At 36.8% G+C, this 18,719-nt stretch overlaps 1 protein-coding gene across 2 annotated transcripts in view; it reads left to right on the top strand.

Moving 5' to 3' along the window:
• The first annotated feature begins 1,895 nt into the window (after window positions 1–1,895).
• The window catches only part of LOC145988356 (constitutive coactivator of peroxisome proliferator-activated receptor gamma-like), a 141,250-nt gene continuing 124,426 nt past the window's right edge, over window positions 1,896–18,719 (top strand). Inside the window, exons 1-2 of one of the 2 annotated variants that reach the window (XM_083123232.1) lie at window positions 1,896–2,026; window positions 11,708–13,042. In XM_083123232.1, coding sequence (XP_082979358.1) covers window positions 11,746–13,042 — 1,297 coding nt within the window. In that variant the 5' untranslated portion in view covers window positions 1,896–2,026; window positions 11,708–11,745. Of the gene's footprint in view, window positions 2,027–2,146; window positions 2,368–11,707; window positions 13,043–18,719 lie in introns of those variants that run through there. The other variant, XM_083123233.1, reaches the window with a different exon arrangement.

Below are 18,719 nucleotides of genomic sequence, written 5' to 3'. Positions count from 1 at the left end.
CGATACCCGGTGGAGGCACGGCACAGTGGTTCGGATCCCACTTTAAACTGTAGGTGCAGTCCCGATTAGCCTTCCTGTGCATAAACTGGACTTAAAACAACAAATCAATCAATCAATCACACTGATTCCACGTTAAACTTTAGGTTTAGTCCCAATTAGCCTATCTGAGCATAAAAGTGGATTTAAAGACAAACTAATAAAATCGTTTTCTGGATACTTCGTGACGTAACTTTTTTCTTTACTTCAGCTGCATGTACAGATTCTGATGACATTTTCGGCTGATTCACGTGGCAAAATTTATGTATGGAACGAGGATTTCTAAAGAGGATAAGCCACTCATTAGCAATTGAATAATTCTGTAGCTTTTTCCATACATTACTGGTTTATTAAAATTTATTCACTGCAGTATTGTAGTGATTATTATGATTCCTTCTTATTAGTAGAATGAATATAAAGTTGATATTTCGCATACCATATTGATATTTGAAGATAACAAGTATATAAAAATTGTAATGAAATAAAAAAGGGACACTTCTGGAATTTTAATGCAGAGCTAATTAAAACTATATTATACTCACTAGCATAATTAAACCCGAAGATTTATGGCTTCAGCAACAGAAGGCTTCCATCTGTCCCTATTCTGGGCAAGATCAATCCAATCATTTCGATACTTGCCGATTTCTTTTAGGTCCATCTCAACGTTATCCGTCCATCCTCGTCTTGGCCTTCCTACTCGTCTCTTACCATCAGGTTTCCCAACAAGAATCCTGTAAACTATTTTTTTCCTCTGCCATTCGTGTCACATGGCCTGCCCATCTAAGTCTTCTTGATTAAATTATTCTAATAATAATAATTAAAAAATCAAACTAATATATTGTGTTGCCGGAGGAAGTAACTCTAAGATGATGTTTTTATTTGTTTATTTGGAGATTATTTTAACCATACCCAGGCCGGAATTTATATACGTAATGTGGAGGCTCGGAGCTGCAGTCCACAAGTTCAACCTAAATTCTGATCTAATCTTGATCATACCCTGCATAATTTTGAACCTCTTAAGCCTACTAACAGCTTTTAATAATGGAAGTATTCATTTGATCACAGTTTTTGTTTCAATAGCTCTAGTATTTTCTTTCACTTTCTAATGACAAAATTGGCTTTTTATAGGTTGATAATATGTGAATATTTCTAGCATAGATAATATTCACAAGTAAAATATACATGTTATGAACACCAGAATACACTTATTTATCGAATTATTCATATATCTCGAAGTATATGTACTTATTGAATTTGATTGGGTGGGCACAAGAATTTTTGGGTGGGCGCTTGCCCACCCGTGCCCACCCCTGGCGCCGTCCCTGCTGGAGCCTAAAGCTCAAACCGCGCGAACATGGCGCGGGATCTATGTAAAATTCTGCTGTCAAAAATGCACACTAGATCAGAACTCAGATCTCGGTCTCTGGCAAACCATGCCAACTTCCTTTTCAGCAATAAGCATTAATAACTTGTCTCACAAGCCCCTGTAAATCTGAATCAGAGGGTCTTAACTTACGTTCCGCGGACCACCAATACGAAATCAAGTTTTGAAGGCACGCAAACCAAATAAAGGGGTGAATATTATCTAAAGGCATATGTGTTTATTAAATGGACTGTGCGTACACTATTTCAGCGTTTTCAGATCTTCCCTGAATATGTGAAGAGAGTGACAATAAATCTAATTCAGAGGTTACAGTCTAGCGTCATATTATTGTGCAAGAATTTGCAATTTAAAAACAAAAACTAAAAAACAAACTGTTATGACCCTTTAGATCAACATCTCGGAACGTGGTTCGTAAGCTGGGCGTTAGGTGGCAGAAAGGAACAAACACTCAAACATTGATTTTGGTGCCACCTGTTGAAGAATCTCTTAACTTGATGAAGAGCGAGGCGTCGACAAATGAAGGTTGATATTTTGCGTATCGCAGCTTCGATAGTCAAGTGTTACGATCTGTTTTTACAAGAAAATATAACTTTGTTTTTGTTTGTTGTAAGTACTATTATATCCGAAAAACATTAGTTATTTCATCGTAGAAATTTCAATGCAATATTTTCATACTTTAGAGATGAACGGAAACATTATATTTGCTTGCGGACGGATTGACAACTCTCCCACCCCTCCGTATTTAAATTTTGCTTTTGAGGGAAACGCATGTCATTTGAATCTTTTGATGTTATTTTCTGTGCCATTGATACATTCCCAACACTGAAATTTTTGTAAGCATGTAGGAACAGCATGTACCGTAGCCCTTTCGGCGGACAAATTAATTGGACTTTCGAGTTGAACAATGGACATTTTCCCTAAATGTTTACATCATGTTAAAAATATGGGTAAGAATTGACAATATACAGAGTGATCACAAAGTCCCATTACCCCCTATCGCGTGTCCACATCGTCATAGATGGTCGCATTGTATTAATGTGAGATCATGGCAGAGGACAACTCGGAGGTAGTGTGACTATTCGTTTACCTTTAGGGTACTAGTTTACTATCCTTCGGACAGATTTCTTCATTTCTACAGAAGAAACTACTTACCGTAATAAGTTCCTGTAGTATTGTCTAACATCTGGAAGGTGTTTTGTGTGATGTGGGAATGTTTCATAGCGGAAATTCAACCATTGACGCATAGCCCCACAAACCATTTCCGGTAAGGTTAGGTTAGGTAGGGTCACAATAGGTTACAATAGTTAAAAATCGGTTTCGAAAAAAATATGCGTAGCCCCACACACCATTCTCGCATAGCCCCACACACCATTTTCACATAGCCCCACACACCATTCTCGCATAGCCCAACGAACCATTGACACATAGCCCCACGAACCATTTGCAGAAACGAACGTTCTTCAGTTACAAAAACACTTTTTTAAAAAAATATTGATCAAGAAAACGTGAATACACGTTAAAAAATGATCCGCGAAGCAGATAGGTAAGTACAAATGTCAAAAATTGACGAAACTCAGAAGTTGTAGGTGTCCGAAGGATAGTAAACATTTACCTTAACGAGTACTTACTGTTGTTCGTACTTACCATTGACGTTAGCCCAAAAATTCACGATAGCTCCACGAACCATCACGGGGACGAGGTATGCCTACTAGGTTAGGTTAGGCCTGTTAGGTTAGGTTCCATTAGCACTCCTTTCGTTCAATTTAGCATATACAGACAACATCGCCTGTTAGCAGTGGCAATAGCACATATTGTGCTCTCCTGCAGAAAGCAAATTGCGGCAGCAGCAATAGTGCGTCGGAAATAGATTTTCTTAGAAAACCACATGCATTCGCATTAAAATGGATCAAAACTACATTCCCGAACATCAACAAGGCTACAGAAAATGATTTGCGTAAGTACTTTCTCCTGTAAATTTGAAGAAATCCGTCTCAGGTATAGTAAAGTGTTACCGAAGTTGTAAATTAACTTTGTTATTTACCGCGATAATTCTCCATATGGCGTGTTCCGTAATGATGAAACATTGTTCGTCGGTTACGTGCTACAAAACTAGGAATTGCTTATTGAAAGTGATCATTGGCACACAAATCATTCACGAATAACCATTTCAGGTTAGGTTAGGCAAGCATAGTTATAATATTTCGTTCGTAAAACTACGCATATACACCGCTGATTTAAGGAAAAATGGTGTGTTCCATGAAACATTGTTCGTTGGTTACGTGCTACAAGACTAGGAATTCCTTATTGAAAGTGATCATTGGCCACAAACCATTCAAGGAAGATTAGGTTAGGTTCAGTTAGATTAGGCAAGCATAGTTATAACATTTAGTTTGTAAAATTGCGCATATACACCTATGTAAAAAAAAATTCAATCTGCTTTTTTTTTTTCAAATTTCCAGACGTGACCCCCAGTTTTTTACAACAGATTCATGATTAGGAGGCCGAAATTAGTTAGTATACCGAAAATTAACAAAATTGGAAACTTTCTCTCTATCGTCAATTCTCTCCAAAATATGTATAATTGGTGCCATTTTGCTGCATTTCAACGTGCCAATTTTAATGTCAAAATGAACGTTACAAAATTGAGCTTTGCGTTGTACCTCAAAACAAGTTTGGGCCATGGGTAAAATTTTCAAAGCCGGGAAACGTCTGTAACACGTTTATTCTGTAATTGTTGACATTTGTAATTACCTATTCTGCACTGCAAAAGATTGTTTAATAAGGGATTTAGCTTTTTTTTACTAAAATAATTTCCATTTTCGAGATATCGAGTAATTAATCTTCCTTGTTTTTCCCCTTCCGTAGGTATTTTTCGGTGAAAATGGGTGCTAATGGAACCTAACCTAACCTCGTAGGCATACCTTGTCCCCTTGATGGTTCGTGGGGCTTTCGTGAATTTTTGGGGCTACCCGTGGATGGTTTTTGGGGCTGACGTCAATGGGGTGAATAATCAACATGCAAACATAAATTAACGGTGAAATAACTTGTACGACCTATCACAAGTCTATAGAAACTCAATTACGTAGTACTTTCTCCTGTAAATTTGAAGAAATCCGTTTCCCATCTTTGAACATTTTAATGGGCCATGTTCCTATGCAGATATCTGTTCGACTGGTCCATGTCTGCTGTTGTCGTTCCGCATAGCCACGGAGTCCTCATATTTTTTTCCAGGGAGGGACGGGGGTAAACAAGTCATATATTCCATATAATGGCGTTGCCATGAGTAGTTGGTTAGCACACTGCAAGTAGTAAAATCATAGGTTCGATCCTCCCCACTGGCAATAAGAAATTTGTTCAATGAACCCGTTGACGGGTGTGGTGGAATTTAGTCGCACTAGTAGTGTGGTGTGGGTCAAAATGACCCTGACTTTCTTTTCTTTATTTTCAGAGTATATGATCAAATAATTATATAATTGAATTTTTATTGATTACATTAATGTTCATGAAGTATACAAAACATATTTTTGCTTAAAATTCTTCACACTAAAATGTTCAAAAAATTATTGGTAATGTTCGATCTAGCACAAACAGATTTCTTCATTTTTACACAAAAAAACTACTTACGGAAATAACTTTCTATAGCATTGCGGGACATTGTGGAAGTGTATAACGTTTTATTTTTTTATTTTTAGGGTATGTAGTGTTTCTAGTTTTCAAACTATTATTTAAGATAGCCACACTGACCATTCACGATAGCCCCACAAACCATTCACGTAGTGTTAGGTTAGGCAAACATTCGGTTTTGTTGTTTGTTTTGTAAATACTGTGATTGAAATGGTCCGAGGCGAGCCCCGTTGTTCAGTAAAGGGTTGCAAATCTAAGCAACAAAAAAATTCTGATTCCACAAGAATGGCAAATCGTGAACAAAATACTTCGCGAATAGATCAAGTACAAGGATCGATACAGCAACAAATTCCTAACTCTGCATCTTTAAATTAGTTGCGCAGAAGGAAGTGCCTCAGTCCCTCTGCTATCCTGTTAAGAGGCAATGTTCATTTGATGGTAGTGTTACTAAAGAAGGTCATATTAATGTTGTACATAATGAGAGTTCATTTTTTAAAATGTTTGAAATAAACTTTCTGTTAGAATGGTTCGAAGATGAACCGGCCTGGACTTTTAATGAGGACGGTGTTCCTATTCCTGTAACAGATGTTCCAATCATACATGAACTCATATGTAAACTACCTATTACTTGTAGAATAGACTCTGGAAGTAAAGCAAATGTTTTAAATTACGACGTTTGGTGCAAAATAACATCATTGATTGGTAATCTTAGATTAGACAAGGTTGAAGATATTAGATTGTCTGGATTTGTTGGAAGTAAAAGGTGCAAGATTGCTGTTGCAAAATGATAAGCCTTCAAATTTATGATGAATATTTTCCTATGGAATTCTTTATTATAAAGGAACTTAACACTGATGTTATTTTGGGAGTTCCATTCTTACGAAAGTATAAGGCTATAGTAGATCGCAGGTCACAGCACATAAGTTTAGTAAGTTCTTCAGGTAAAGAAATTTGTGCTTCATTAAATAATGAAGATTCTAATTTGTTACACTCTAAATGTGATGAATATTGTAGCTCTACGATTAAGAATGAACCTCAATCCAAAGCAAATAAATTGAAGTCTTGTGGATTGTTAAATTATTTGCCTGTATCAGATATCGAATACATGCCTTCTAAGAACGATATTTATAATAAAGTTTTTGAAATTAACGACATAAATGAAGTACGAAAACAAGATTTACTTTCACTTTTATGGAAGTATCATAAGCAATTTTCCGATAGACCAAGCCATGCAAATGTAGAGGTATATAAGATACAATTTGACACAGAAATACCTGTATCTACTGCACCATATCCCATTCCGATTTCTAGAAGAAGAATTCGCCGAATGGGAAAGTTGGGGCATAATTTACCAAGAATCTTTGCCATATTTAAATCCTTTCCACATAGTCCCGAAACAAGGGGGTCTGTGGAGGCCAGTTGTGGATTTTAGGAATTTAAATAAGCATGTTATTAATCCGCAAGTTAGAGTGGAACCAATCAATGAAATGTTGCAACGCTTTTTGGGAGCGTAGTATTTTTCTTCTATTGACTTATTTGTGGATATTTTCAGATCCCGTTAAGTCCGGATTCATATATTTATACTGCTTTCTCATATCTTGTAAGACAGTATCTCTTTTGATATCTTCCTTTTGGTATAATCTGCAGTTTCTGTTTTCCAAGACAGAATGAATAAGATATTCACAAGGGAATTTAATGATTATGTTGTTTGCTACTTGAATGACCTCTTGATCTTCAGTAAAACTTGGCAGGAACATTTACGGCATATAGAAGCTGTTATTCAGAAACTCAAGGAGGCTAATATGTCAATTAAGTTTTCGAAGTGCAAATTTTCATGTAAGGAAATTTCTTTTCTTGGCCTTATAGTTTCTGGAAGCCAAATTAAAGTTGATTCAAGTAAGAATTCTGCAATAATAAATTTTCTGACACCTAATAACAAAATAGCTCTTCGTAAATTCCTTGGCTTGGTCAACTGGAGACGAAAATTTATAAATAAATTTTCAGAAACTGCTCAGCCACTTTATTTACTTCTGAAATCTGATGTTCCTTGGATGTGGAAGGAATTGCATTCAAAGGCATTTGAGAAGTTACGTGAGTTAGTTATATCTCCCGAGGGTTTAGCACAACCTGATTTTTCAAAACCTTTCAACATAAATGTAGATGGCTTGAAGAAGGGGATCAGTGCGGTTTTTTGGCAAAATGGCAACACTTCGGGAGAGGATCTCAAGATTATACAATATGCAAGCAGAGTTCTTCGCGGAAATGAGGTGACTTACAGTATGCACGAGATCGAATGTTTGGCAATTCTTTTTGCTTTTGAAAAATTTTATATATATGTTGCTGGAACCAAAGTTAATTTGTATACTGATCACAAATCATTATCATGGCTGGAGTCTGCGAAGTCATTAAATCAGAGACTAAACAGATGGTCCTTAAAACTACAAGGATTTGATTATAATGTGCATCATATACCTGGAACTTGTAACCAAGCTGCCGATACTCCAATACTCTTAGTAGGTATCCTGATTTATCTACAGGCGTTCCTCTCATCAATGAATTATACATTAATTATTTGAATCTAGATATTGTTGAGGATACAGTTGACTTTTGGAAGGAGAGTCAAAGACTGGATTTATGCTGTTCTGAAATTATATGGCATTTAAAGGAAGGCAATACTCCAACGGGGGTCCAAAGAGATTTACACATTCCATGACGGTCTTCTGTTTCTGAAGCACTTTCCAGATGATAAGTGGAAACTCGTAGTTTCAAGGGAGTTGGTACCTAAAATTCTACACCGACATTTTGGATATTTTAAGGTTCATAATAAATGCAAAGATTGTTTTTATTGGCCAAAAATGAAAGATACTATTAAGGAATATCTCAGAAACTGCTTAACATGTGCAAAGACTAAGCAGGCAGTCTTAAAAATTGATAAAGAACTCTTGCATGTACATACTACAACCCCTCACAGTGTGCTTTCTATAGACCTTATTGGACCTTTACCGAAGTCGCAAGGTCACAGCTTTATTTTAACAATTGTGGACGTTATGTCGAAATTTATAATGGTTTACCCTTTGAGAAAAGCTACAACCAAGGAAATTATAAATAAGTTCAAACTGCAATATTTTTTATCGCTATCCACTTTCTAAAGTAATTTTGTCTGACAATGGATCTCAATTTCGATCAGTTGAATGGAAGAGTTTTGTAGAATTGAATGAAATAAAACATGTTACAACATCAGTGTATTCACCTTTTGCCAACCCAATGGAGCGATACAATAAGGAAATAATCAGGCTACTAAGACTGTACACAAAGGATAATCATCAGCAGTGGTTTAAACACTTAAGTGTAATTAATGAACTTCTAAACAATTCGGTATCTGAGGTTACAGAATTTACGCCGAATGAATTGTTTCTTCATGATAGTGTCAAGATACAGTATTTCATCAAATTAATTGGCCATCTGAACTGGAGAAGGTGACATGGCAGAATAAATGTCTAATGGCAAAAACAAGAATGAAGAAAAGGGCTATAACCAAAACGAAGAAAGAGGATGGAAGGAGTATCACAATCGCAGTCAACGATATTGTTCTTGTTAAAAACCACGAGAAGAGCAGCTTTCTTAATAAGAAAATTCACAAATTTCTGGATTTATGGTTAGGTCCTTACTTAGTTAAAAATGTTAAGAACAATTATGTGGAACTTATGTCTCTAGATGGAAAAAAATCTGTAAATAAGCAAAATTTATCGAATGTAAAGAAGTTTAATTGTTCAGCCGACAGGAAAACAGAGTTGCTTAAATTTGCCTAAATAATTCTTGAATGTAGTTAGGTTAAGGTAACTACGGACACTTCTACAATGAAAAATATTGGATATTTGCATAGTCAATAATATTGTTTATTCATTTAATGTACTGAATGCATGCAACTAAAACAAAATGAAGAATATGTCAGTCAAGTTTGATTCATGGAGTTCATAGAGAACTGAATTAATATTGTTTGAAAAGAAGTGATTTATGTTGTAATTTAAAAATGCAATGTTCATAAGTTTCGAACTAAGTGTGGTAAATTTTGGATATTTACAGAACTGAAATAAATCAAAAATTTTCACCCGGAAGGGGTGCGTATTGTGACTGACCCAAAGTTGTTCGTTTATTTCATTTATTATTTATTGTTTAATTTTGTGTGTAATATGCATTATGATATTTATGTTGTTATCAATTACTATGTTGTTATGTTCTAAAACGTTGTTGAATCAATCAGATGTATAGTTAATTATTGATAATGTGAAATTGTGATGTATAAATTTCTATACACATTTTGAGCATAGCTACAGAAAAAAAAAAACACAGTAGATCAATAAGTGATAAAATATATGGAAATTTTAAATAGTGACATCCGAGTTTCATTGAAGTTATAAAAATCCTAATTGCTATTTCGTAAAGTGAATACTAGGATGATTTATTGAAGTTCAAGTAAAAGGCTTGCTTCAATGCTTTCATTGGCCAAAAGCTCACAAAGAGAAAGATTTGAACTTTTGGAAATGTGTTTGTTTTAGTGACGAGTGCTCATTTGAAATCTTGGGGAATAAATCTCACTTTGTGAAAAGACGTCCAGGTGAAAAATACAATCCTGATTGTGTTGTGCAGACTGTCAAACATCTGATAAAAGTTATGATTTGGTCAGTCATTAGTGGCAAAGGTACAGGACCTCTGCTCTGTATTTGGTTCAAGGAACAATGAGGCAAGAACAGTATAGGGAAGTGCTTAGAGGAAAGTTGCTACCTGAAGTAAGAGAATGGTTCCCAAATGGAGAACCGTTCATGCAGGTTGGAGCCTCATGCCATACCGCAAAATGAATAAAACAGTTTCTACAGAGTGAAAATGTCCTGGCTGGGAAACTCTCCAGATATGAACCCAATTGAAAAATGTTTGGTACCTAGTGAAATAAGAAGTAGCAAAGCAAACAATTACGATGAGAATTGGCGTAATTGAAAAAATAATTCAAGTGTGGAATCACCATCCTCATATGAAGGAAACTGTACAAGCATGCATTGATAGTATGCCAAGACGAATCCAAGCACTGATAAAGGCCAAAGCCGGCTCAACCAAATATTAAAATTGACTTCCAGTCATATGTATTGTATAGCTAATATTCAAGAAACGCAGTAAGATATTATATTTGTAATTATTAATGTATCAAGTAATTGTTGCTTTTTGTTAAGGTTCACATGTAATCAATGTAATATTTCATGTAATGAAATGAAAAAAAATTAGACGAGATAAAAACATATCCTTAAATTTTGCATAAAATTTGGAGGTGCATCTAATAATGTGGCCAGAGGCTGTAGTATATGCATACATTGTTCCTCCCTACAGTCTGTTGGGGAGATTATCCATGTAAAGAAGGAACAAAAGTGGGCCTAAAATGTTCCCTTGGGGGACTAAAGACAAAACAGGTAGGAAGGTGCAAGAGGTACCCGAAAGAAAAACCTGCTGTTTTTGTGCATGTAGATAGTCTTTTGGCAAAGATAGAAATTTACAATGGAAGTTTGGGTTCTTGTTAGGGATTTACTGAAATTCTTAGAATTACAGCCTATCAGTTGGCCAATTTATTTGATAAGGGTCTACCAAACCCTGTGCACCAGTGTGGTAAATGTCTTAAAGGGAGTTTTCAGACTGAAGTGAGATGCAGCACTGGGGTTTCAAACCAAAATGAGAGGTAAGGTGACCTAGAGCACTTGCTGCGCATGTGTGTCCAAAATCCAAGATAACACGCCTCATGCTATTAAGGAAATGGCCCAATCTGCATAACAAACATGCCATTTCAGTCTGGAATGAAATATTGCATTTATTTCTGAAGATTTTGTTGCCAAGTGACAAATGTTGCTTGTAACTTTTCGCTTGTCACTGTGGTCTTCAAATCCCATAAACTATAAGGATTCTGTTCATTTTTCTGACAAATATGAGCATCGCTTTTTTAAATAACAGCACATTGCAGCTTACTCTCCAAATACCCTTCATGTAAATTGGGTTGGCATGTGTTACTACATTTTAATCCCTGAAGATGAGAATGTTTTAAGCTCTTTAAAACTCCAGAACCCATATAGTCAATAGGTAAAGGTAAAGTTCCATGTGCATATAGCGCCGTACTTTGAAGGCACATTTAGAGGATGTGGGGGAAGGGCCATGCATATTCTAGATCTCAGCCATTTTGGAGGTGATGTGATCAGCACCATGCTCCAGTCACCTTTACCTCCCAGGGTTGCCCATGTACCCATTGAATTGAGGCTGGGTGAGCCCGAGAACCACTTTATGTGGGGACAAGGCCAAAAAAATTCTGACCTTAGATCACCCACCTTGGGAATCTAACCCATGTCCCCCACGTGGTAGTCAGATGCCGTACCAAGTACCAAGTACATGTGAATACTTTTTGTCATAATTTTCAATAGAGGTGCACGGGTGACATCCCGAACAAGGACCCAAACTTCCATTGTAATCAACTTCCAATACCCAATCTAGCTTCCTTTTTGTACTACTGTTTGTGTGTTGCTGCAGTCCATTTTAATATGGAAAATTTTGAAAATGTTTTCTCTTAACATGTGACATGTTTGCTTTTACTTCATATGTACAATTAATTTACATGTTGTGTCTTCTTATTTGCAGGCAGTCTTATCAGGAGCCACATGATCTAAGCTAAGGCAATGGGAGTAAAAGGTTTGCAGTATTTTTTAGAAAACCACTGCCCTCAGGCATGTCACAATGTTAATATAAGAGATGTTGTTCAAAGTTACAAACGAGAGACAGGCAGGGAACCTGTTATTGTTGTTGATGGGTCCTCTTGCTTACGGCATTTGTATGGAGACTTAAATTGGTTGCTTGGTGGCCAGTGGAAGGAGTATGTTGAACTTCTGCAGAATTTTGTTAGAGCTTTTGATCAGATTGGCATAAAGCTTGTCTTCTTCTTCGACGGTGCCACAGAGAGCAGGAAACGATCCGTTTGGGTCCAGAGGCGTTTGCAAAATCTCAAGGATGTCTACACTGTTTTTGATCTTGTCAAACAAAAAAAGAAATCATCTTTAGATTCCAGACTTTTCCAGTTGCCAGCAGGGATTGGCTTGTTTGCGAGGTTTATCTTCAAGCATGTGTGCAAATGCGAGGTGTACACTTCCGTGAGAGAGTGCGATGAGGAAATTGCTGAGTATGCAAAGACTCACAACTGCTTTGCTATCCTGGGTCAGGATTCTGATTACGTTATATTTGACTGTGCACAGTACTACTTCTCTATTAATAAGCTTCGGGTTGACACATTGCAGACCATAAATTACAACCGTTTTGCTCTCGCAAGAACATTGGGTATTCAGGTAGCGCAGTTGCCACTGTTGGCGTCTCTGCTGGGAAATGACATAGTGCCTCCAGTCGATTTGGTACCATTTCACAAAAGACTGTGCAGTAAAGGAAAAATTAGGAACCAGCATGACACCAGACTTGTAATAAATAATGTCATTTATCGTGTAGCAGATTACATCAAAGGGCAACCATCTGGTTCAGCGATATATCCTGCTCTACCTACCATTGCAAGAAGTGTATTTAATGATGAACGCAAAGTGCACTGTCTGGAGACGAGTGTGCGGAGTTACTTTCTGGACCTTACTTCAGATGAGAGTGCTCACGACACTGGAAAATTAAAGATGGGAAAGGATGGTCCGGATCACTGGCAGGTGGTCTTTGATAAGGCCAGGGAGAAGCATGTGAATTGTGACAATGTAACATATGTTTACACGGTGATGAAAGGGGCTCCCTTTGAATCAAGTACAAGTTTGGAAGACTTTCGAAGTGATATACAACCAGCTGCTCTCATGTTTAGGCCCATACGAGGACGTATATATGGACTGCTTCTTGGTGAGAAAGCTGGTGCAAGTGACATTGTGGAAGAGTGGTGCATGTACGGGGATGACAGCCTTGTGGAAGCAGATAAAGTTCCTGTTACTGTTATGGAAGGTAAGTTCAGTTTTTCTTATGTCAGTTTCTAATGATTGTCAGTGTTTGAGAATGTGACATTTTTTTAGGGATGGGCCAATATGAAAATTTGGATAATGCCAATAAAGTGCTGATGTAATTTACCAATCCAATATAAAATTCCAAATGGTTCATTGACATCTTTAACCCGTGATTGGTTTCGCTCGCTCAAGCCACGTCATTGGTCCCAGGTGAGCGCAGCATTCACCCTTGCTTTTCATGCATATTTTACAGCATTTTAATTTTTTTTAAATTTAATATTTGGACTTCTAGTGATCTGTTTATTATTTGCTTTCTTCTTTATTACATTTTTGTTTCAAAATGTTTATTTGTTTTCAGAGTAATACGTTGTCAAAGCAAACAGCTCTCAGTGCTAACAAAAATCACATGTTCCTCAAAGCTCCTGAAGAATTATGGGGCAGGTCCATCTGTGTTCCACAAATTTGATATAATTTAAATTCACTTAGATTCTTTTCATATTTTCTATTAACACAACAAAAACATACAGGTATGAAAACTCACTAGAGACAGCCTAGACTTATTGACTAAATGATGCACCATTCAAATTAATAAAAGGAATGTAAATGTAAGGTATGTATATCGGATCAGTAAAATTATCGGTAATTACCGGTATATGTATTTTGGCCGATACCGATAGAGTACCAATTAATCTGTCCCATCCGTAAATATTGTATATGTAACTGCATCTATAATGTGATTGCGTCCACAATGTGGCCGAAGGTCACGCATGTGAGCGTAAAAGACGTGGCTAAAGGCCACATCGAAATGCTTCAAATAATTGACATCTACATAATAAGGAGTTTCAGTCCAGATACAATTTACGTATATATTGGTATACTCAATGTGAAAATATTATGTACCTCGTGCTTCTTTTAACTAAATGTTAATAACAAACAATTCTTTATAGCTTGCTGTTGTCCATGGAAACTGACGTTGCTAGGAAACTTAAAGAAAGTTTATTTTCACCCCGAAAACTACCTGTAAGTGAATAATGCTAGACTTTTCAAGACTGAAAACAATTATTATCCAATTACGTTTAAAAATGTGAAAATGACAAAATACATAAATATTGCATTTCCAATTTAGTGTGTGTATTGAAATTGTTTATGCAAATCATCCAGCTAATTATCTTGAAATGGTTATTACTTACTCAGTTTATTAAAAAATAAGAAAGTACGCAAGTAATTTTATTTGTAACTGAAACTATCTGGCAGTGGCGTGGCGTGACTTTTTCAAAAGTGTTACCGTCTATCAGTACGACAATTATGTCTGGTAGATGTTATCACCCCCCCCCCCCCCCCCGTAAAGAAAACATGTCTTCGAGGAAGATATTTATTTATTTCATTCTTGTTTTGCAATCAGCACAGTGATTTAGTCACAAACGCTCCTAGAAGGAACTACCACTCACGAGACAGTTACCACAAAAATCCAATGAATAGTGATAGACCCTTGTCAATCCTTCATCTGTCTCTGTTTCTTTGCAATGAGGTGAGAATGGGAAGAAGAAGAACCACACTTTTCTCGGGTCAGTTTGACATTTGTGTATGGTGAGCACTGAGCAGACCTTCGCTCCTTTGTGGAAGGGAAACCCAGCTGTACGTACTACTGTGGCCAACTTAGTATTTTGGAGCAAGGTTTGTCCAAATCACGAATCGCACCAAGGAACTATATTTACATCTATTACCTAACTGGTCTCAGTTGTAGTTCAATCCCCTTAGCTTTGCAGTCTACCTCTGGTTGCTTCACAGAAATGGTATTCCTATTTAGCTCTTTTCTGCCAATTCAATGTGACAACACTGGCTGATCCGGTAGGTACGAACGGCAACAGGGTCCCTTAACAGGCATATGAATAACCTCATAGCACACTATGCCCCAAAGTCCTTCCCCGCTCTTTCCTTGCATTGGCGCCCTCTTCTCCCTTGTTGCCTCTTCAGGGTAGCGGAACGGCCTCCCTCTTTGCTTCTGTCGGCTGCAGAAAAAGTGGCCTAGGCAATATCTACTCGACGGCAACGATGTTCATTAACGTATTTAACAATGTTGTCCTTTTATTGAAACAACTTTTTGAATTATTTACATTTTGCTGTTACCTGCGGTAACACCGGCTATCTGGTTTCCACTTTTGACGACTTTGTGACTTTGAAAGGTGTAGCTTGTGTTTGAGAATGTTAGTGTATGCAGTGAAAGGACAAATCATTCACATGTTACAAAACAATGATTATATATTATAGTTAGTGAATATGCTTGGCATGAACTTCAGCTGAAGGCGTTTTTAAACCCCATCCTGTAGATTCAAATTTAAGGTGACCATATGTCCCGTTTTGATCGGGACAGTCACTTTTCAGAGGCATGTCCTGGTCATCCTGTCGGTATTATTAAAATAGCACTATTTGTCCCATATAAAAGTCTAGCCGTTAGCTTGAAAATCAAATCCAAATTTGCAAGACATTTCATGTGGAAAATAAATGTTGAAATTTTTAAACTAGCGTCGTGGCTACACCGTGGAAAAACAGCTTTACTTGTTTCAGTCACTTCATAACAATCAAAATGTTCCATTGTCGTTGAGGATGCTTGAGCAGTTGTACTGTTTTCTGTGTGTTCCGATATTTGTAGAGCAATGAATAGGCATATACGAGAAGCGGACGTGTAGTTTCAATAAAAACCTGAAACAAGAATTTAAATTACTGCATCTTGACACAAACTGAAAAGACAAATCTCGCGTTGTGTGTCAGATATGTTGGGAGTTTTATGGACGGTTGGTGAAAAATAAAGCTGTTTTCAAGAAGATTCGTTCTTCTAATAAATACTTCTGGCACTCCTCAAGTTCACCGCTAACATCAAAGATTGATTAGAAGAGACCAGAAACACTACGCAAGTCATACCGAAATTATAATAATTAATACCTTTTGTCAATGCGAGATCATATTTCATTTATTGTGTATGATGTATCATTTATGTGATTCATACCTTAATAATAATTAGCCCTAATAGTTTGTTCATAAGGGTGGGTGGGTGTGGTAAACTTTTCTTCTTGGTCACCCTATTCAAATTCAGTGATGATCTTTTACTGATATGTGGGACCAGGGGTAGAAAAGTACAGGGTGTCCAGTCGCCATGGCACCTGAAAATAACGAGTACAGTATGTTTTATTACATTTTTGTTTTTTCTGTATCATGGATATCATCAAATCAGAATAGATATGCCATGTCTGCACTGTTGCTGGCCGAATTTGAAAATCTTCAGCAATATGGTAGAGTCGACCATGTATTAGAATGCATTGCATAGTTATTCATGCTATTACCAGTTGATCCTTCTTTAGGAGGTTACTCCAGTGCAAGAATTAATTTATTTTAATCCAATATTGTATTAATTCATTAAGGAATTAAATGTTTTCATATCACATTTCAAAATATGTAGCTTTATCTTAGTTGGATTCATGATTTCGTAGCCTGTATTTGCAAATATATATATCTACACGCCAGTGGCGAAGTGTGACATTTTTATGTAGTCATCACCAGACTTGCCAAACGTCATGGTAAATCTTGCAACCAAGGGAAGGGGGCAATATTTCTCCACAGTCAACGCCAAGGTCATGCCATATATGATGCGATTTATATTCTAGTATCCGAGTGATCATAATATCTCACGGTGCTGTAAACGCATACCCATACTAACTCAAGAAAAGGAAAAATTATGAGATTGTTTACCGTACATTAACATCCAATGAGAAGTTCCGAAAATTGAAAGAGCAAGTTTCATCGAAAATACAAAACTTCAGGTTGCAAACACTTTTTACTATAATATTACGAACTTGATTTAAAATCCGAAATACTAGGAATTACACTAAAGAAGAGACTGAAGAAATGAGCTATTCCTACATTGAGAATAATGGTAACAGTGTTTGTGCATGATGTGTGAAGTAGGGATGGCCAAATCCTCATTATTTTTTTTACGGAGTACATGATCGTAAAATAAGGAAGATGAATCTTGGATAATAAATTCTACTTGAAAAACAGAAAAATTGTTAAACCTCTCTCTCAGAAATCCAGGTAGTAAAATTTCCGAATCGAGATTTTAAATTTTCCTGAATTGTGGTATTTTTTGTCATGTCTAGTGTGAAGGCAAGATCTGCTAGGAAGAAGGTTCTGTCTGAGTACATCTTGTCACCTCGAGATCAAAAAATCTTGATCAGTTTTGTCATTTGAAAACTTAGTAAACATGCCAGCCTCCGTGGCTGCATGGTTAGGACAACATGCTACGACGTCAGGGGTCCTGGGTTCGAATCCAGGCCTCGGCATAGGTGTTTTAAGTATCCCTTCATCAATTACATTGTATCACCACTCAATCTCATCTTTGCGATTAGCCAAAAGTGGCACCAAAAGCAAAGTAAAATATACCAAATCATAAAACAACGTATTTTGTAAAGCAAGAATGTTTCTTCCGAAATTGATATTTGAACTACATGATCCATGAAAATGAAAAGGAGAAATACTATGAAAGGAAAAAAATTGATCCAGAACTGCTCTTTTCAGTTTTTTTCAACACTAACTGTGGGTAAATTTATCCTTTTGCTAACTTATAATTGTTTCTATGCACCTTTACTTTCATGTATTCTATGTAAGTTGTGGAGCGTTGCATGCTTTACAGTGTTGGGAATAGCAGACACTGAGAAATTTCATCTTCATGACGTCACAGAAACCCTGCCATGGTTGTAAACATGGGGGCTGAAAAAAAGGTCTCTTATGACCAGACCTTCAAGAAGGGGGGAAAAGTGGTCAAAGGAGCTTAGATTCGCACGATTCCTGCAATGGCCTGGGCTGCCTGACACCATCGCACTCAACAGGAAACATAGTGAGATGGTTGCGCACTGGGGGTAGAACTGGGCTCTCCTTTCGATGTGCTAAACTTAGCAAATCTCTTGCGTATTTCTAGTTGTTTCATGGTGTCACGTGACTAATTTCATGCAAATATGCGAATATTCTGACTTATCTTTTCACTTCTTCTCTAAAATATTTAAAATGCAATATTATTATTATTTTCCTTTGTCATTGCTGGAACTCCCGATGACCGGATGCCTCACCTCTGCTACACACACACACAATTGCACATACGCAGGAATGCTGGTTCCTGAGAAAAAGGAGCTGGTGTCTGAATTATTTTAAGTTTGGTCTACCCTTGTGTGGGGCAGTGTGTTCATCACTTAACGAGCTTTACAAGTTCCTCGCTAGCTTTTAGTCAGCACTGTCCACATCTCGCATGCTGCACTATATTTTGTGTGCTCTTCTATCCTGTTCTGTCTTTGACTCTTTCTTGCTCTAAAATATCCACTTCTGTTCTTTTACAGTATTGCCTTTTTTAATGTCTGGACAGCCAGTTTGAATCAGCAGCTGCAAACATGCACATACAAATGAACAAGGGCAGGCTTCTCCTTCATTATGGCAAATAAGCAACTGGCTGAAACTTAAGATGAGGCAAGAAAACCACTAAAAACTAAGACAGAATAAAAACAAAACAATGCAATATCAATAATAAAGTTAATTTGGGGTGGCTCTATAATACATGCACTTTTTTTACTCACCCTCTTATTTCCATTGCTGTTGACCTATGTAGTTTAAAGCTCTTACAGTACATGAATTTGTTA

This window comes from Lepisma saccharinum, chromosome 5, assembly GCF_977018435.1.
Source record: "Lepisma saccharinum chromosome 5, izLepSacc3.1, whole genome shotgun sequence".
Taxonomy (NCBI): domain Eukaryota; kingdom Metazoa; phylum Arthropoda; class Insecta; order Zygentoma; family Lepismatidae; genus Lepisma; species Lepisma saccharinum.
Note: the sequence above shows the minus strand (reverse complement) of the source record. Positions and strands in the feature narration are given on the sequence as shown.